At 40.9% G+C, this 21,517-nt stretch overlaps 1 protein-coding gene across 1 annotated transcript in view; it reads right to left on the reverse strand.

The window, feature by feature from the left end:
- CACNA2D3 (calcium voltage-gated channel auxiliary subunit alpha2delta 3) overlaps positions 1-21,517 on the reverse strand; it is a 722,234-nt gene that overhangs the window by 44,501 nt on the left and 656,216 nt on the right. Inside the window, exons 28-31 of the mRNA XM_077821951.1 lie at positions 20,214-20,275; positions 18,759-18,803; positions 10,310-10,372; positions 7,325-7,395 (exon numbers count right to left, since the gene is read on the reverse strand). Of these exons, the coding sequence (XP_077678077.1) occupies positions 7,325-7,395; positions 10,310-10,372; positions 18,759-18,803; positions 20,214-20,275 (241 nt within the window). The remainder of the gene's footprint in view (positions 1-7,324; positions 7,396-10,309; positions 10,373-18,758; positions 18,804-20,213; positions 20,276-21,517) is intronic.

Consider the following 21,517-nt stretch of genomic DNA (forward strand, 5'->3'; position numbering starts at 1 on the left):
CCGTTGATCCACACAGGGATTAGATTCTTGGCCAGGCCTCTTTTTCTAACCCAGGTGTCTGGCATCCATGCCTGCCCATCGGGGCAATTCATGAAGGAGCAGTCACAGCAGAAATGACCTGTTGCTAGCACAAAAAAGCAAGTGTGAATTGTGGTTTTTTTTCCACCCCTGACTGCACAGAGGAGGTGGGACTTGTGTGGTGGGTCTTTCTTTGGGATGGTCCGTCCTCTCACTCTTTCCTCCCCTTGGAACCAGTCTTCTAGGGCTTTGTTATAGCCATGGACTGGCTGGGGGCGCCAGACCTGGCATGCAGTTCCCCAGTGAGTTGCCCCCCTCAGCAGGCCAGAAGGTCTGCTGTCACTGGTCAGCTGGGGTGAGCATCTTTGGTTTTGAGTGGCACCACCGTCAGGTCGGCAGCTGCTAAATTGTTCCAGCACCACTTGTTTGGCCACCTGTCCTCCTGTCTGTCTGTTGGGCTGGAGCCACTGCCAAGAGTATTCCTTAAGCCTCTTGGTCACTGCTCATAACTGGGTCCCCAGGGGACATCTTTCCCAACATAAGCACTATTGGTGGGTTTCTGCCATGATACAGAAGGTGTCCAAGATGGCCCCTTGACCTTAGCATAATCTTGGGCTTCCATGGCATCAAAGTTCCAGTACAGAGCTTGAGTAAGTCCAGTAAGATATGGTGCCAGCAAAACAGTCCTGTATTTGGATGGCCATCAAGCTGCTGTGATGACCCTCTTGAAAGTGACTGAGAAAGCTTTGGAGTCATCTTCTGGCCCCGTTTTTGTGAGTCTTACAGGAGGTTCGTAATTGTGGTGGGGCTCAAGGTACCAGTCGCCATGTTTGTGTTTGCTCCGGGAGGTTGTAAAATGGCCATCACCTGTTGAAGCAGGCTTTGTTGCTGTTCCTGCTGTTGTCGCCTGCTCCTGGATAAGCTGTTATTGCTGTTGTTGGGCAGTCATATGTTGGAAAACCTGGTTCTGCTGCTGTTGGCTGACCATCAGCCACTTCAAAAATTTGTTGAAATCCATTTTTCTTCTCATTCTCTCTCTCTCTCCCCTCTTTTTCTTCCCTTCAAGTTCTTCTTCTCAAAGTCTTACAGCAGACCCAGGGTGAATGCTTACATTCTCCACCAAGTTGGGATGTTGTCACTTGATGGAAGCATCACCCAGTGATTAGGGGGTGAGTTCCTCCTTAGTGCAGAGGGTGGTTGGTAGGAGAGCCCGGGCTCTCCCCTCTACTGGGCTCTACCCAGGGCCCTGCGAGGGTTACCAAGGGTGCCTTACAGTTGCCCTATCTGGGCCACTTCCTACCCCCCATTCTATAGTCCATGCTTTTCCATCTATAACAACAGATGCTGAAGAAAAGGTATAAACTGCACCTTTAGTCTGTCTAGGCCCACCAGATAGGCTCCCCTTTTCCTAGAAGAGCTGCTGCAGCATCCCTTCTTAGGCGCTCCCAAGGCATATCTTTCTCCCTGCCTTGTCTTTCCCTTTCTGAGTGGTCTGGCTTCCTTTTAAGTTCCATCTGGAGCATGCTCTGGGTGGGGTTGTCTGGGCCCAGATCTATCCTTTAACCCCGTCAGTCCTAGTGCAGGGTTTATACATCCCATCACAACCAGCAGCACAGGTTATACTAACTTATGTATTACTTTCAGCTAGATCTTCAGCATGTGTTTTACTTTCTACCTATCAATGTCAAACATTCTTATTTACAAATATACTAGCAAAGACATGCAACTGAATAAAAATAGTAATTTTCTCACCAATTCAAGATATTATGGCATATATGTAATTTATATGAATAACAAGCTTTATATGATTCTGTCTTGTAACTTATGCAAGCTGCAATTCTATAAGAAAGGAGGAAATGCACACAAAGGGAAGCAGGGAAATTGTCAATGGGAGTAGCCCTGTGCCAAAGTGAGTAATTAACACAATCTTCTTCCAAAATTTAGCAAACCAAAAAATTCTGACCCTGAGTCATCTTAGCTTAATATACGTGCCTGTGAGCAACTGTTAGATCCATCTCCAGTGCTCCTTTTAATACCACCTAATCATGATCCCATAACGAATGCATGTACTGCCTACTAAGATTCCCAAGTGTCAGCGGACAATACTATGGTATTTTACAACAAACTATTTTTCAGCTATGTGATGAAACATGCACAGTACATTGCAAGTAAATGTTGTGAAATTTTTACCTTTAGGGGACTGGGTGACTCAGGTGACCGGTAGGGGACATGAAATATAACCTCTAGGCTGTGAGTTGAAATCCCACCCAGTTAGGCAGTGACTGAATAGTGGCCTGTGTGAAATGAATTGATGGGTCTCAGTCCAGTTCTAATGGACAGATGTCCACCTCCTCAAACACAGTTGGCATCCTTGCTTGAATTCTCAGCAGAAGGGCAAGATTTAATGAGCATGGAGAGTGAACTAGCCTCTCAGGCTTAGAGGTGGCCCTGTAGGTCACTGGCTGAACAGTGTAAGGATAGACAAACAGATTATTATAGTCTCCAGGGCTGTCAATCCAGCACCTTTCATCACTACTAAATTCAGTTAAAAAAATAAAAATAAATTATGCCTTTGACAAAAATAACTTGTCAGCGCATGTCTTTGGCTGTGCTTAGGAGAAGAGCTGAACTAGTTTTTAACTGCTTCTAATTGCCAAGATACTGCAAAGCATAACATTTATAAAGCTACAACTCGACGTTTATTTCTAGCATGCAGAACAAGGACCCTTTTACACAGCACACATGGTTGGGGCCTTATAGTTGGGTAAAGATATTCCTGTATATCTTAATACACTGTATGAAAGTGGTAGTAAAATTCACTCAGACCTAAAGTCTAAACCCAAATTCAGTTATGAGCCCTTGAATCTTAGATGTCGGATGGGCCAAGAGCATACCACAGAGCCATGAAAAAGTGACAAGAGCACCGGTCAAGAAATACAGCTGGCAAATTTAAACAGTCAGAACAGGGCTCCTCTTTCTGGCAACGTCATTAGGTAAGATGGGGAGACCAATCTATCTTTAATGCCTAGAGATTGTGTGCAGGTTACAAATGAGGCCTATTGTGCAGGGCATTTTTGTTAACCAAAAAAACCCCCAAAACGCAAATAACCCCCCCAAAACCCCAAACCAAAAACAGCAACAACCCTCCCCTCCCACAACCCTGCACCTGACTGTATTAATTTTGTCATATTTTATGACATACTTTTGGGGTATATGTTGGGTCTGATCCTGCTCAAAGTCAATGCAAGATTTTCATTGACTTCTTCAGTGGGAGCAGAAACAGGCCCTGGGGACTACAGCAATTAAATACATCAGAAATAGGGACTGTTTTCCTCTGGACCAGCGAAATAATGTTCAAATTTGTACAGGTGAATACAGCTACATTAAGCCCCTCTTGACTGCCCCTTCACTCTCAGCAGTAATCTCCTCCAAAGTGCACGTTTCATAAACAAATTGCGGATAAAAAGGTCATTGCATTTTTAAATGGTTTTGAATACCACCAAATAAATAAATCAGTCCATCCAGTAGGAAGCTAAGCACTAAATTAAAGAAAACAAGACTTGCAAATATAACATTTATCTTTTAAAATATTCCCAGCACATTTAATTAAAAGTCATGTCACAGTCAAGGAGCTTACACGTTAAAATGTCCCATGGTACACAGGTGAACATGCTTCTTTAGAAGGCTGTTATGTCTGAAAGGGAGTGGCGTGACCCACTAAGTTATTCTTTTTCCAGTATTTGGCTTCAAAAATGCTTTGCAGTTTTGCATGTAGCTTTTCAAAGCTTTCGGAATTTCATAGGATAGTGAGGATTATAACCAAGAAGCAAAACATTTCTAAGATTTGGCGAACTTTCACTAAACTTAATTTATAAGCCAATCAAAAGATAGAATGTGTGTGCATGCATGCGTGTGTGTGTGTGTGAGTGAGAGAGAGAGAGAGAAAGAAAACGGTAAGAGGTTTGGAATGTACCGTACTTTAAAAGCACAGAGAGCATGCATTATTCACTAGGAAGCACATAAAGAAAGATAAATGAAAGAAGCAGGGGAAAGCGAGCAGCAAGAGGAGCCATCAGAGCAACAAGAAATTGTTAGTGAGCCTTAGCATCTGGGAAAGCTGGAATCCAGGTGTCCACCAGTTTGGTCTTATGTTCTGAGAACATGATTAAATACCAAAGTAGAGGTCCTTCTGCAGGGGCCAGGAGAATGCCTGATGGAAACAGAACTGTCAAGAGGAGAGGATATTATGTCATATTTGCCTTTAAAATGTACTCATTTTTAGATCCTACTGAAGAATTTTGGGGGGACTTTTTAGTAGACTAGACCTTCGGCTTTCTCTTCCATTTTTACTCAGTTCATCCCTTTTATAAACATATTTATTCATAGATCTCTGATTTTGTACGCTTTTCCACATTATACACTTTTCTTTCAGCAAACAAATAGCATTTCACACTATTCCCATGAACTGTGTGGTGTGACTCTTGCAAAAAGCTAAAGTATATTGGTTCTTGTAGCAAATCTTTTTAATTGAGAAGAAGTTTTTCATGATAAGTTTCAGTACCTATAAAAGCTGCAGCTTTTTGGTTTATATCAATTCAGTTCCTTCCATATGTACATCTTAATTTAATTGGTAATGCATTTAAATGACATTTTAATACCGGACTGTGTGCATTATACAGAATGTACAGTAGACAATGATTTGATAACTAAGGACTTAACAGTCAACAGGCCATGTGACTACAGAGGTAATTTGCTAAGAAAAAGACTATTTTCCTGAACATAAAGTTCAAACTAAGAAGATCAACAAAAGTGCACTACTCAGTCTAAGAAAAAGACTTTTTAGTTCTACTTGAAGTTTCACATTAAAATACAAACAGCCAATGTATGGATGGATTTGTGAATACCCAGGTACATGATGAAAACAAATGTGGACTTAGGGAAACTACCCCCTTTTGCCCAATGCTTCCAGCCTGATTGTGAGAAGTACTGAGTGCTCTCTTATCCAATAGAAGTTGAGGGAACTCAGAATATCACAAGAGGTCATCTGATCCCTTTGCAGGATCGGGCCCTTAGTTTGTGTGACAATTAGCATGAATCTGTGATGTAGTGGAATCTCTTTGTATTGCCACTCGGGATAGCTAGGTTCAAGAGGAACTTTAGGACTCCCATTTCGCAGGGTGTGTCAATAAATGCCTTTTGTGTTTTATGGTGTTGGTCCAGGTATCATGGAAGCCTACACTTTGCCAGCTAAGCCACTGAGGAGCACAAACAGCTCAGGTGACACTTTTCATAGCACACACATCTGCTGGAAAGTAGACAACATATAGGCAGCAAACTGGAATAAAGGATAGCTCTGGAAATCATCAGAGAAAAACTTCAAAGAATATAGAGACCGATTAGAGCCTGCTCTCTAATCTGATCTCCATAATAACCATAATAATAGGAAATATGATGTACATAATATTTATGGCAACTGCTCTGTTGTGCTCACGCAGCATCAGTGCCCAGAATGCAGAGATCCCCTCCAAACCCTTACATGCTTTTTTCCCCTGATTTGAAATAAAAATAAATAAATACATTAAGGTAAAGTAAAAAGAAAACAATAACCTTTAAACAAGGAACACGTCTGATTAATGTTCATTACAAACCCAGGAAAGGTTCCCATTCCATGTTGGTGAGAGGATTCTTTTTAAAAGCCTTGTATACCTCAGACGAAAGTGACTTTACTTTCTGTTGCACTGGGCTATCTGCTGTACCACAGAAAGAGCAGGTGGCTCATTTAGTGCAATTATACCAGTTTGATTCTAACCCATTTTTTAAATTCACTGGCAACGACCAGCTAATTCTGTTTAAATAATCCACTCACTGTGTTTAAATTTTGCTTTCAGTGTGTGGTTCAGTCACTCTCAGTTAGTGGATTCGATGTTGGCTTCATTCTTTCTAGCTGCCTCATAGCCAAACATGAACCGATTAGCCATTCCAAGTTGGCTATTGCTGCACATGAGATGGATCCTTCACTTCATTTATGTTAGTCATGGAGCTCAGCCCCACTGAATTTCTGGTTGAACAACTATTTAAAATGCCAATATTCTGCCGGATAGGAAAAAAGCAAAGATTGGAGGCAAAGCATTATCCTTTGCATTTAATGCCGATTTTTAGCTTGGATTAAATAAAATGGCTTGCTTCTTGCCCTTCCATCCCAGAACCCATTTAGTAAATAGGAATTAGTTCACTTCATTTCATAATAACTATTAAAAATGTAACAGTAAACAAATAACAGTTCCTTTGCCAGCAGAATGAAGGTTGCCACCATCAGAAAACTAGGATTTGGGACTATGCACTGAGTGCTAGATCTTCTCATTTTGGGAGAGCTCTTTATTGTGTGTGATGAACCACTGTACAGCCCAACAGGAGCACAGGAAGCATACGGCCTCTAAGGATATGACTACACTACAATCAGGAGGTGTGACTTAGCTTTAAAATCAAAGCTAGCTTGAGTACAACAGCAGTAACAATACAGCAGAAGGGTGGGTAAATGCAAGGACTACAGTTCTTCACAGCTCTTATATGGGGCATACAACGGTGAAGGGATGGAGGCTATTTAGAGCTGTGTAAAAACCAGGCAGAATCTAGTACTGAGTTGGGAGATAAGGTTAACATATCCTTGCAAAATTCTACTTGCCCACTTCCCTGAAGTGAGTAATTTATTTTGATGGGCACATAAAAAAATTCATTTGTTTTTCATTACGATGTTGGTAAGGCCCAGCAAGTAGATTTTTGCCTGGCCTGGTCAATTTTCATGACAATTTTGTGAGGCTGAGATAGTAAATGTGAGTGAAAATATATCAATGAGAAGTAATTCCTTCCCTTTTATCTCTGGGACACTTTTGTCTTTTCTGGTTTGTCTTTTCTAAAGAGGAGAATCTCCAGGATTATATAGGTTACATTGTTTTCTATTTCCTCTGTGACTTGCTTTAAAAATCTGTTTAAGCTGCACTGCAGTATATAGGGCCCAATTCTGCGGCCATTGAAGTCAATGGGAACAGGATTGGACTCAGATTCTTACTTCAGTATCATACTCCAATAAGCTATACTGTGTTAACAGGAAACTCATTGTAACCCAAGTCTCCAAGACTTGTAACAGTCCATGTATGTGGCATCAAATTACGAAGATCACCTGGAACATGAGCACAAGCAGAATCCAGCCACTCAGTCAACTTTGGGCTTGTTTTATTTGACCTTGGTTTTATTTTACTTTATTTATACAAACCTTTTTTTAAGGGAGAGAAGGTTGTAAAATTCTTACCTTTTAAAGGAGCCCATTGTTAACAATTTGTTCATCACAGCCCCCTCGATCTCACCAAAAAAGTTCCCAGTCTGAGGGGGAAGAACATACATGACCAGAAGTGGAGATAAATGCAAAAAAAGAGTGGATACAATTTAAACTGGCATATCCTAGGACCTGACAAGAGTGGAGCTGACAGTTACATAGATAGATTTTCAGGACTACTGCTACATAAAAATTGAAAAGGACTTAACAGTCATGACAAGTTATGGGGATTACAGAGTAAACCCTTGAGCAGATGGGTGAGTTTATACAATAGATTGAGGTACATTGCATAACATCTAATGTCAGAAATAAAAACCACCCAAATCTCAAGCTTGTAAAGAAAATGCAACTAATCTGATCACAAACCCTTGTGATTAAAATGCTACTCCATAAAGATATAAACTGGTTTTGAAAGGATTTCCTAAATGGTCATAAAAAAGCATTGTTTATAATTCCTGCATGACCTGTTTATGGAGCTGGAACATTACATTTCACCAATCCTATAAATTTTCACCCCATTTAGAGTCATTTCCTGCTTAAAACCACTCATCTCAATGAATGATCCATTTTGCCTTTGTTCAGTAAATGAAAAGATATGGAATAATGAAGACAAATTTCTGATGAGAAAACAAACATTCCTGTTATGAATTTGATATACAATCTGGAAGAAACCCCATTATCCATTAGGCCTGGTCCTGACAGCTAGGCAAATGGAGCTGTAAAGAATCATGCATGTGCAGGACAGTGTCTTTTTCCAGTGTAGGGATGGCATTTTTAATTCAGGACCTCAATTCACAGAACAATTGGACATGATCTTTGCACTGTTTTAAAGGGAAAAATCCCAGAATTTAGGGGAAGCGGGAGGAAAGGGCATGAATAACTAAACCCTAGTTTTCATTACAAGTAACTTACTTGACCTCAACTATACACCTGGGAGTTTGCAGACAGAAGTTACAGACCTAGCCAAGGGGCATTCCTCTGTCTAAAGAGCAAGTATTGCCTTTTTCACTGAGGGGAAACCTGGGACATTTTTCAAAACACATGAATGTGTAAAGCCTGCTAGGGGCAAGGCGAACATTTTTATTTTATGTGATTAAATGCACCAATTTCAATAGCACTAGTTGATTAATGATGAAGAAGAATTATCCTAATTGCAAGACAGGAAATCAGACAGCATCAAATGAGCCCAGACCAGGAAAGGCTGGTATAATATTAGATAGCAAATCTGATTTATCAAGTCATGAGTCAGTTGTATTCAGGCATTTAAAGGACAGCTCTCACTCAAAACACTCTTTTTACAGTTTTAAACATTAGCTTCTCCTCAGAAATCAGTAACCTTTACACAGTTTGTGGGTTTTTGAGAACATTTGAACTGCTCAGTTTAGATCAAGTAAAGAAATGGATTGTCCAGGTGTAGGGCAGGGCTCTTAGAGCTGCTCTAGTTACTTCTGAAGCAGGAGTCCTCCAAATAGCAGCAGAGAAGGAGAATCCCAGATATTAGGGTAACTGATAGTGCCCCTCCTCCTCACGCACAAAGGAGATAGCTTTGTGTAGTGCGTGGCAAAGGAGTATGGAAAGACAGAGTCTTATTGCCAGGGCCCTACTATATTCAGGGTCCATTTTGGTCAATTTCACGGTCATAGGATTTTAAAAATCGTAAATTTCATGATTTCAGCTATTTAAATCTGAAATTTCACAGTGTTGTAATTGTAGGGGTCCTGACCCAAAAGGAGTTTGAGGTGGGGTTTGCAAGGTTATTGTAGGGGGGTTGCGGTACTGCTACCCTTAGCTCTGCACTGCTGCTGGCGGCGGCACTGCCTTCAGAGCTGGGCAGTTGGAGATGGTATTGCCTCCTTTGTCGGGGAGGGTCAAAGTCAATTTCTGCCTCTGTGCCCTTGATACTGCCATGAGACTGCCTGCTTGTGATGCAGTCAGAGTAGGCTTTGAAACTGAGCTGGTTGGAAGGTTTTCAACCAAACATTTTTCCACCGGAAAACATTGATCTGTCACAAGTGAAAAATTTCACAGAAACTTGTTGACTTTGATGAACCTAATATAACACAGGCAGGTTTCAAAATCTGCCTGCCAGGCAGGTTTCACAAGGAAACCTAGCTAATTTCCTGCCATCTCACCTGCCTGGCTCCTTGGCAGCCCTCCTGAATGATTGTCCCAGAGTTGGGACCCCAGGGCTTCCAGGGTCCCAGCTCTTTGGCAGCCCCACCATGTGGACTGCTTCAGACTTGGGGGCCCCAGGGCTTCCAGACTGCTAGGCCAGCTGGCTTCACACAGCTTGGAGAGCCTGCTGGCACAGGAGTGTGGAAGCCCCGGGGTCTCCGACTCTGAGGCAGTCATCATAAAGAGGTTGGTATGGCGCCAAGGGTGCTGGAAGCTGCTGACTGAATTAACATGATTCTTGTCAGTTTCACTGCTGCCCACTATTGAATTGCACTGGTGAAAGTGACCAGTCTGGTCAGACAAAATATGATTCTTTTTCGTGGGAGCAAGAGTCAGGGTGAGGGAAGATGTCTCTGAAAAAATTTAAGGTTCTACATCCCAGTAAACCTACCTAATCATATCAAACTTAATTCAGCTGAGATCTAGCCAGAAATATGGGAATTTCAGATCACAACTGAATGAGGTAAAAACTCCACATGGAACCCTCTTCCTCAAGGTAAAAATTCTTAAAGGGGAACAGATACCTCTGTAGCAAAGAGTTCTATAATTTATGAGTTTAGAGCAGACCCACCCCACTGTGAGCTAAAAATTCTTTGAGGCCCTCTGAGAGGCAAATTACATTCTTTGAGGGAGGGATCTTTTTAATCTCATGCTACTTATTCCTTAAATGTGGATCATTGTCTTAATGCTTCAACACTGAAGACCATGTTTAATAAACAAAATCAAACAAACTAAACATTTTCTAATATCTGATATGGGACTGGTTAAAAAAAGCCTGCCACTTACCTGTCTGTAGTCTTCAGATACTAAAATAAATCCATTATTATCTATGAGGTAGCAGTTAATTGCCTACAAAATAATAAAGTCACAATTTCAAGTCTTGTTTTTAAAGTATGTCACTGATTTCATTAAGTAATGTATTTCAATCCCACGTGTCCTCTAAACGGATAAACATTTGGCCCTTATATAATTGTAAATGCTCAAATAAATTATAAGTGAACCAACTTCACAACTGAGAGCAATGATTAAGGTATCTTAAGTGATTACTTCATGCACAAATGCCCCAAACCAAGGGGTTATCGAACAGAACCAAAAATATTTTTTTAAAAAATTCAACATTTTAATAATGCATTTTTAAAAATATTTCCCTGTAACAAAGAATGCAAAGGCATACAGGCCTGGTGCTACTCATGGCTTATGCTCTATTTAGAGAACAACATCAGCACAATGTCATTACCCTAATGATGTATTAATGAAAACATAGTGTCAGCTTGGAGGACCAACAGGGGACCAGGTAATATTTTTTAATTTGTTCATAGAATGAGAGGGGGTAAAGGCTTCTGTAAAAGAGGCCCCATAGGTCTCCTAAAGGTTTTCAAACTGTGTTTTTAATTGGGACCTGGAATCAGGGGTAGGAATGTTAGCTTTAGGTAGGTCATACTTATAAATTACATAAAGCAAGGTAAACTCAAATCAGTGCTTCCCCCACATTATTTTAACCTCAAGTGAATGATTTGCTACAGGCTAAGTTTTAATTACTGCTCTGCAGAATTTAAATTCAAGGTTTAGCTCAAACCTTGGTATAACTCAGTTCCTCTTTATTATTACTTCAGATACTTTATAACATATCTTTACTCTAGGCCTAACTCAGCAAAATATTGTTCCTTACACATTGTGAAATTTACATTAAAAAGTTCAGGATCGCTCCCAACACAGTACATTTCATGGATTAGCTCTTATTCCAAAGTCTTCTCTTCTTACCATAAATAGGCTGGATGCAGCCATGAATAAAAGGTACCCTGTGTTGCACAACAGCAACCCAAGACAATGTTCCTACAATTTGGAAATTAATACAGAGTCTGATCCTGGAGTCCTATCTTCAGTGGGAGTTTTGCCTGGGTAAGAACTACATGATCAGGCCCATAGCCTTCTTCACAACATGTATGCTGTGACCATTGATTCATATCTTGGCTTTTGGTTGAGAGTTGTTAAATTACTACAGAAGAAGCAGCCCTTGCCCTTGACAACCAGGAAGATAAAGTTCACTGAGTAATAATACATGCTCACTCACTATGTTTGGAGGTTCAGTTCAGATAAGCGAATGCTTAGACACATGTTTAAAGGTTATCTAAATCGCTTTAGCCTTCTGTATTGGACTGGAAATACGAAAAGATTTCTAATATTTACTCTTCTTGTCCAGGCTGGAAATATTGTGACAATGTTATGCAGTCTTTCAGGTTGAATTTTGATACTTCAGATTCTGGTCAAATACTGGCAGTGAACCCCCGCCCCGAAAACTCAACTTTGCAGAAATGTCTGTTTCCAGTTTGTTTTTAACAAATGGGCAAAAGTTTGGTGAGCTTATCACTCCAACCAGTTTTGCTCATCCACAACACAGATACTGGGCGTTTCCTTTGACACTGGAGCTGGAGCTCATGTAGAGCCTCTTGCAGCTCTGTTTCAGAAGCCCCACCCTATTCACCCACAATTAGGATGGGAATCCAGCCTGGCAGATGCTGCAGGTCTAGCTGATGGCTCGTTTGGCAGGTAGGGAGTTGTTAAGTTGCTGCAACTTGTGGATGGTTGCAAGTGCGAGTAAAAGGATGAGACTCCTATTAACTTTACTGGAAGCTAAGTTAAGCCAACATGGAATACTTTCAAAAATTCCACCATAAAGCTATTCTCTGCTGGCGCAACCATCAAGGGAGGGTAGCAGCACAGAGGATGCACATTCAGCCCTGATGCATACAGGGGTGAATCAACAGGCCACCCACGCACCTCAACAGGTGGGGGAAGTTGATTAGGCTGGTGGTGAAGCGGGACAGCCCCAACAGCAAGAGAAGGAGACACCTGATGAAGGACATTGGGTAGCTCTTCCCCTGCTTGGAATCTTTGCTACCCATTGGCCAGTTAGGGTGCAGAGTTGCTGATTGGCCTGCATCTCCCAGCTCCAGGGATTTAACCTGGAACACAAGCCATGTTGAGCCTCTTGTGGCTCCATTGCAGCAGTGTTACTCACTGATGCAGCAGTAGAAGCAGTCAGAATGCAGAGGAAGACAGTGGGTATCCCAATCATACTCAATATTTGGACTTGCAGACAATCTACAAAGCATTGGACCCACACAAAAGCAGCCAGGACAGCAGATAGATCCCAGCCGGGTTTCAGGGCTGACACCATTTGCATCCAGTGTTTCAGCAAAAGAGGCCTGCAGAGGCATCAGGTCATTGACAAACAATGTGGTCCTGCCTCATGTTCTGGTTATTCACCTCAAGGAAAATGATCTCAGGGGCTGCATGGGAGTTGATTTCAGGGATAGAATCCAGAGGGTTGTTGGCTCGATTAGGCAATCATGGCTGGAGGTTGGGTTAATATGATCACTAGTGCTTGCAAGGCGGGTTGGTGAGGTGCTCCAAACCCACCCAAAGTGGACAAGGCTAGGTAGAAAGTGAATTGGGATGTCACCAGGATACCTGTGGAGACAAGGGGGTTGGTGGTACTGCATAAGGTCGCCTGTTACAATAGGCCTTAATTTTTCAGGGATGATGATGTACCTTTGTCACATGGAGGTACTTACATATGGCTATGGAATGTGAGGGAATGGGATGGGACAGGAGCTGTGATACCAGGCACTGTCACTGCGGGGAGGAGTGACCTAGCTAGTCGCTAATGCCTCTGTGGCTGGTTAAAAGGATAAAATGAACAGTTCTCAGAGGTAAAAGACCTGGGATTTTGTTGATGGGCCCTGGGCTCATGGGATAGGGTGAGGCCTTGTGCCCTTGTGGGCTGAGTCCCCACCCTTCTGCCTCCTCTTCCTCCACACAGGAGGTGGAGTGGTAAGACTCACAGCAAACTGATTCTTGGGGTAGGTTGAGGAGAGTCTATCCTGAGTTATGGGTTATATGATAGGAGCCCTGTAACCCCCCACATTGGAACCACTTAAATGCCTGGTATAGGGGAGTATTGCTGATGGATAGGTAGCTCCCCTCCCTTGTGTTTAACTTAATAAAAGTTGTGGCCTTCTACTTAAAATCCATCCACACATGTCCTCATTTCGCTGCTATATCCGGATCAAATGCCACCCACCCATCTCAATGGGGTGGCCGGATCAACTGTAGTTTTTAGCAGCCACACAAACAGTTGCATAGACAGTGGTTGTCCAAAGCTCAGAAATAAATAAAAACAGTCACACGGAACAAAACAAAGTCTGGCTTCATTCGCTATTCTTTCTCAGTCAAGCAACCTGCAGAAGGGAACAAAATGCCTGGATTCCAGAATGAGAAGCCATATCTTGTTTCTCTTAGCCATAGCCACTTGTTAGCATTGTTCAGGTTTTAGAAGGTGATGAGTGGCCTAATTCATAGATTCATAGGTGAGAAAGGACCACTGTGATCTAGTCTGACTTCCTGTATAACACAGGCCATAGCATTTCCCCGAAATAATTCCTAGAACAAATCTATTAGAAAAATATCCAATCTGGATTTAAAAATGGTCACATGATGGAGAATCCACCATAACCCTTGGTAAATTTTTCCAAAGATTAATTACTCTCCCCATTAAAGATGTACGTCTTATTGCTAGTCTGAATTTGTCTAGCTTAAATTTCCAGCTAGTCGATTGTGTTATACCTTTCCCTGCTAGACTGAAGAGCCTATTATTAAATATTTGTTCCACACGTAATTTGTTCCTCATGTTCCACTAATAAAGTCATCCTTAATCTTCCCTTTGTTAAATAAATTGAGCTCTCTTAGTCTATCATTGTAAGCAATGTTCTCTAATCCTCTAATCATTCTCATGGCTCTTCTATGAACCCTCGCTGACTTATCAGCATCCTTCTTGTATTACGGGTACCAGGACTGGGCACCGGATTCCAGCCCGAGTTGCACCAGCGCCCACAATATAGAGTTAAAATAACCTCTCTGCCGATACTCAAGGTTTCCCTGTGTATGCATCCCAGGATTGCATTAGTGGAGTACTCCCTAGGATTAGGTGTTCAGCTACTTATCCACCAAGACCCCCACATCTTTTCAGTGTCTTTGGTTCCCAGGATAGAGTCCCCCAGCTGGTAAGTATGGCCTACATTCTTTGTTCCTAGATGTATGTATTTACATTTAGTTGTATTAAAACACATATTGTTTGCTTGCACCCAGTTTATCAAGAGAGTCAAATCACTCTGTATCAGTGTCTGTATCACTCTGTCCTCTTCATTATTTACCAATCCCTCAAATGTGTGTGTCAAGTGGGATTTATGTGCCTAAGCACCTTTGTGTGTCTGGACCTAACTGACTTGTGCAAGGTCACACAGAAAGTCTGTGGAGGAACAGGAAATTAGACCCAGGTCTCCTGAGGCACAGGCTAATGCCCTAACCACTAGCCCATTCTTCCTGTGTGCTAACAACACTACTGGAGATAGGGAAATGGATCTATGTGGTGAGAGGGTTTATGTTATTCATTTCTTGGGCTCATCCAAATATTCCATGGGGGATAATGCACCACATGCAGGAGTGCATTCACTCGTCTTTCACTTGCCATAAATAAAAATAGCCTTCTCCATATAGCAAGAAATCCAGGAAAGATTATTTAAATTAAAAAAAGCATTGGCAAAGGATAGTTGGAGGGATTTACTCATCCAGCGCATAAGCATGAAATTCTTAATTATGAGATTAGTTCAGGAGATAATATTATTCAGACACAGTAGGCTCATGTGAGCCCTGTAGGATTTGATTCACAACAATAACCAAGTGTGAACCATACACTTCAGGTTTGCTTGAAGGCTCAAGTTCAATGAACTGCAGACTTCAAGGGGAACATTCCATATGCAGACAGTCCTTGGGCTTGTAAAAAGGAGCAGGCATGACATCCAGAATAAACTTGGCAAGAATGTGGGCTGAGTTCTGAGAATGCAACTGACCTTGCACCTAAAACTAGATTACTCTGGAGTGGGTTCAAGGTCTGAGTATTTTGCATAGCTCCAGTGTACAATTATATTAACAATCATGGAACGTAATATGAATTAAAAAACATCCCACCTCAACACACTTGTGAAAATAACAGATTAACAAATTCATAGTCCCCCCTCAAAGAAACTGAAATTTCTGTTTAACTGCATGAGTGGCTTGTCATCACTATTCAGTGCCATTAAAGCAAGGTTCAAAACTCACCAACTTGTTCAGCTTATGCCCACTGTGCAACTGGATGACAGACAAGGTCTCCCCTATTAGTTGGGTTTTAGCTGCTGCTCACCAGTAAGTAAAAACCATTTACCAGATGTCTGCTTGCCGTTGAGAGCAGGACAGTAAGGGCCATTGAGAGAGATTGTGACATTTGAAATTTGATAGGATGTAAGAAGGGAAAAGTTTGTTTGTTTGTTTTTTTACAAATCTGCTTCCCTTCTCCAGTATAGCAACTGATGGCATATTTTGTGATTTATTAAAAAGCTTGATTTGACAAAAAAAGTCACATATCATCACAGCTGTTTATATAAGAAAATATGTACCATTACTATTCAGTCACTAGGACAGCCACAAGGCAGGGAATCACCTCCACCCATCTGGATATTCCACCGGCTGACGGCTTGAGCTAAATGGTAAGGAGATTTCATATAGCACTCTAACCCTACCCAGATTGCCTGAGGTTATACTCAGCTCAGCAACCTGGTTGGATATAACTGGGAACCCATTGATACAAGTATTTAAAGGCTGTTGGAGGGGATCCAAGGTAAAGTTTGTCCATTAAGTCCACAGCAGGCAGGCACAAAACTAACTTTAGTGGAGCAAGACTGGGAACGTGAAATTAACAATTCTACAGAGCTTATGTTTTGTATTGGGAGCCTGATCACATTTTAGGGGAAGAGGCTGTGAGCTCACTGAGCCCTAATTAAAATGGACTGAAATGTAAATGATGGCATGGAAACGGAGGTATAAAAGAGGATGGAAATGGCTGCCTTAGCATGAAATCAAGGATTCTGGGGAGAGGGTGTATTTTTAAATTGGCAGTTGAAAAGAAGAACCTTTTTTCAAAGGTTAAAAAATTAAAAAAAGAGGATGCAAGCTTCAAAGGAAGGAGACATAGGCCTCTAAAGAGAGAGACAGAAAAGGCACATTAGAGACCATCCACATTGCCAGGGCACAGGATAATCACTGGCCTTTCCACAGTTGACTGCTAGAGTAATAGTGGAGACTGCTTGTATTAGCAGCTATTTAATGGATGGGGAACACAGATTAACTTCAGAGATTTGGCTGACTGCTAATACTTATTTTTCTTTAGTGCTGCCTCTTAAGCCTCTATCATCTAGTGAATTCACTATTTAATGGAGCTAGTTGGAACATTTTCAACAAAATGAAATTTCATCAAAATATGTTGTCTACTCAATGTTAAAAGGTTTTGCAGAGACATAGTGGCTCCAACGAAGTTGTCAAGTGTAAAGGTGGAGGATGGGAGAGAGACTCTCTTATACTCTACAACCTGGTGGTTAGAGTGCTGCCCTGGAATGCTGGAGACCCAGGTTCATCCCTCCTCTGCCTGCTTCAGAGTGGGATAAAAAACTTTCTGAATCAGACACTTGATGCTGGGACTCCCACATCCCAGGTCAGTGCCCTACTCACCAAGACACACACCCTCCTGCATTGAAAAGCTCAGGTTTTAATCTGAAAATAGATTTTTCAACACAATTCCATTTTTGCAAAAACATTCCAAAGGTTTTGGTTTCAATCCAATGCAGAACAAAACTAAATGCAGAAACCATGACACCTGCCATGAAATTGAATTGTCGTTTTCCAGTCAGCTCTACTATTTAGTTCTTGGAAATGCATTGTAGTTTGCTGTAATGAGTTACTAATTTGATATGTTGAAGAAGTTGCCATGCTCCATTCTTATAATGTTGGAATTTTAAATTCTGTTTCCAGAATGTTTTGTGTGTTTTCAATCCCCTGTGGAACTGTCACACATTTAAAAAGTGGTATCACTCTGCCTGGGTCTCGGCTGTGTTTTTTCAATAAAACGTCTGTTCAAAATGCTCTGAATGTCAAACTATGTTGGGAATGCGGGGTAGAATCCCAGAAATTGGCTTGCCAGAATTATTGTCAGACATCGTAAACTGTTTGTAAGTTAATTTAAAGAAAAGTCTAGTACAAAATGAAAATAATTTTTTTCCACAAGCCTGAATTGAATGTCCATCTTAATACTTGCACATGTTTCAAAACACTGTTAAAACACACCTGATGGCCCTTTTTGGATAACTTACACTCTTCTTGGGAGGGGAATGAGGTTTGAATTGACTGTTCCCAGTGAAGCCCCAACTTAATTTTATACCACAGGAAATACTGCGGAATACTTACTTTAACTATTATTGTTAATTATTTATACAGTGCTGTAATGAACTGACGACCTCCCCAGCTCACAGATGACCCACTGCCACATGCAGAGTCTCTTTCCAGAAGTTTTTTTTTTTTTTTCAAACTTTGGCAAAAGGTAACAAAAACTCAGCCCACCCTGGGCTACAGCTCCCAAGGATTTTCCCCCCGTTTCCTGCAGGAAGGACGGAGAGATACCTTCCATGTTCTGTTCACTGAGCACCACCACTCAAGGGCTTCTCTTTGGAGGCCATTCTTTCCCTAGCAGGTTTCCACTGCCTCCCTGTCCCAGGGAACTTCCTGCTCCTTCTTCCCACACTTTAGCACTCCCTCTCCCTGGTTTTCTCTCTCTAGTCCCAGATATCCTATTTTAAACCTAACTGGGGTCAGCAGACCCGTCACAGGTTCACTTGCCCTGCTCCCTCCTAAAGGGGCCAGCCACCCTGTGACACGCACAATGACTGAGATTGGTGATATACAAAACATAACATAATCCAAGAAATTTTATGTCTAACAGACAAACAGTTCTAACAGGGCAACAGTTCCAATGTAGCTTTGTGCTTAATGAATCTTTCCAATTATAATTTCCAGTTTTAATATGTAAAAATATTATCAAGTGGGTAATCTTCACATAATAAGGAATAGTTATTTATTATGTAAAAATGTTCCTTTAATGAAAGGTACATTAACTTCTTATTTTATGGTATGTATCAGGGACGTGTCTGTATTTTAAGATGAACAGTACATGGGTATAATAGTATCCCTGAACAGCTTTTTACCATTTCCAAACTGATTTCAGAAAGTGCACTGCCTTACCTCAGATGAAGTTGCCATACTAAAAACTAAATGGAGATATAAAATGAGAAAAAGTCTATAAAATACTTACTTCATCATCACAGCTTATAGAACATCTTCCATCAAGAGATGGACACTGCAGGGGACACCAATAGGATATATATTTTACACCAATTTTTAAAAAAAAAATTTATTCTGGTGGTTGTCTGAACTGATATTTTAAAAACGATAAGTAAAAATTTAATCAAGAACAGTAGTTAATCTAGAAAAGACCAGAAAAGTAGGACTATATTACATTAATTCCGCATTCCTGCTGTGACAGCATCTGCATTAAGGGGGTTAATTCATGCTGTGCCAATTTCATTTGCTTATTCCAATCTTTGCTGCCTATCTATAATGATACAGGGCCTTACAAGGCCTTAAAATGATAGGCAAGGCTCCACTGGGACTTCAGTAGGGGTATTGTGTGAGCCAATATTTCACAGAATACTTTAGAGATGATTATTCTCAGAAATAGTACAATCTCAATGTATTCTCAAATCGGTCATGTAAACTCTTGATCCTTTTAAAACTGGAAGAGATTATTTTGTTAAATAAATACACATTTTATTATTTATTAAAAACAAACTAGACAAAAATGATTCACTGAATACAGTTAGTCGCTAGATCATTACGTCAGGTCGCTTAAAGCTAGATAGCAGATATACCATAAACCCTGAAAAAGGGACATAACTGTGCCACGCAAGAGAGACCAGGAGCCAAATTGTGACTCAGTCACACAATCTGGTCCTTGTTTTCCCCTTTCCTCCAGGAGGGACTTTATCTATGCCAGCCCTTTACCTGACACAGTTTACTTCTCCCCCTGCACCAACTGTGCTAGCTGGTCCATTTTAGGGACAGTGGACTCAAAGCTCCATCCATTTCTTGCCTACCTGCAGTGGAATGGGAGTAGCAGCCCCATGGAGGCTGCTCCCCAGGTTGAACTGTAACCCATGGTTACATGCCCTACCCCTGCCTTAATTCCCTGCATAGGCATGATGCGACAGCACAGTCTTGTCCCTAGTAATAGCAATGCACTGGAAGAAACGAGGGGAAAAAAAGGTCATTTGAAACCATATACAAAAATTTTGAGTGAAATCAGGTTTGTATTAAGTATATTTATTCTTACTGTTATCAAAATGCACTGATCAACCCAAAAGATACTTGAATACTGACAAGGTCATTCATATTTTTCATGTCATTGTTGCATTTTTTAATGTAATGTACCCTTAGGATAACTGTTCATGGATCTGCAGGTTATACTTGGGAGACTGGACTTGGGGAGCCTCTCCATTCATGACAATGAGTGTTGGATCAGTCCCATGTGTTTAGCCTCATGATCACACTTTTGTGTTATAATGAATTGAAAAGTAAATTAGAATAGCTTATAAACATTCATAGGAAATCTAGAACTGACTTGGCTAAACATATATAGAACATCATCACCGGTACAAGAAAAAAGTTGCTATGGTCTCATTTGCATAAGTAGCATCTAATTGGAACATACCTGTCTACTGGCAGTCCAAAACTTCCGCTGGAAAAATTCAAGTTTCATCTGGATACCTACAGCTGGTAGAAATTATAAATAAAACCAAGGTATTAAAATATTTTACATGGTTATTTCAAAAGATTCATGGGGGGATATACTGGTGAAACCTACTTGGAAAAAAAATATCCCAGTGGTTAAATTTAAGAGATCGTCATGGTCACACATTAAACCAGATTTATCTTTTGCTTAAGAAATCAAGATACTGAGGACACAATATAGTAGGAACTCATAAATCAGGAGTTATTAAAATTGTGTGTCCTTTACAGTTAAAATAAAGGAACTGCAAAGTGAGCACCAAAGCTATGGCAATTCTTTTTTTCTAGACTGGTCCAATATCTCAATAATCCAACTCTGATGCATGCTGGAAAAAACATAACTATTACTACTGACAGGCCAGGACAATAAGTAAAATTTAGGCTGCTGTGGAATTCTGCACTACAGCGGAACCCCACTGTGGGCTGAAGTCTTAAGTTGTCCAAAATGAGTGAAAGATGGCAGAAAGGCCATCTATAGATATTTGACCTTCAGATATTTGTGTCAATTTTGTGAAAGTAAGCCCAAGGTGGAGTAAAAGGAATGAGGTAAAATGAATGAGTGTGTCTAATTTAAAATATTGTTGGTTAAAGGGTTTTAAGACTCCTGATGAGGTTACCAACGGTAACACATTATGAACAATTTTAAAAATGGTTTACTAAAACATTATAATTAAAAGCTTATATGCTTTTGGAAACATATTATTAATATCTTCATTTTTTAAAAGTTACGATTTTGAAGAAAATGGCAGGAATTACAAGACAAAGATTTAGGGATGCCTTATGTTGCATGGCTACTTCAATTGCTCCTGTTGGCCATTGCAGGGAGGCAGATCTGCCCTGATATCTGGCCCCTTCTGCTCCATCCTAGAGCACTCCTTTCTACTAGTGGGGTCTTCCCTATGGCTCCTTTATGCTAATCTGGCCGAAGCACAAGGACCAACGCAAGAACGAACCGGCACCTCACTGGGCATGGTCTATCCTCAAATCCAATATAAAATTTCCCTGTACAGATCTTCCTGCAGGTCCTCCATAGGAGCTGCAGTTCTTGGAGCTTTGGTGACCAGACAAGGATTACAACAACTTCATTGTCATTTATTATCGAAAAAACTCCCACCAAAATCCAAATTGTTTTGGAAACTCTAAGGAGACTTCATTCATTCAATCTTTCTCTAAGACCTATGTTATGGACTGCTTTTAATCATATTTCCATTCTTCCATAATATCTTA

This window comes from Eretmochelys imbricata, chromosome 7 (genome assembly GCF_965152235.1).
Source record: "Eretmochelys imbricata isolate rEreImb1 chromosome 7, rEreImb1.hap1, whole genome shotgun sequence".
In the NCBI taxonomy this organism is placed as follows: Eukaryota; Metazoa; Chordata; order Testudines; family Cheloniidae; genus Eretmochelys; species Eretmochelys imbricata.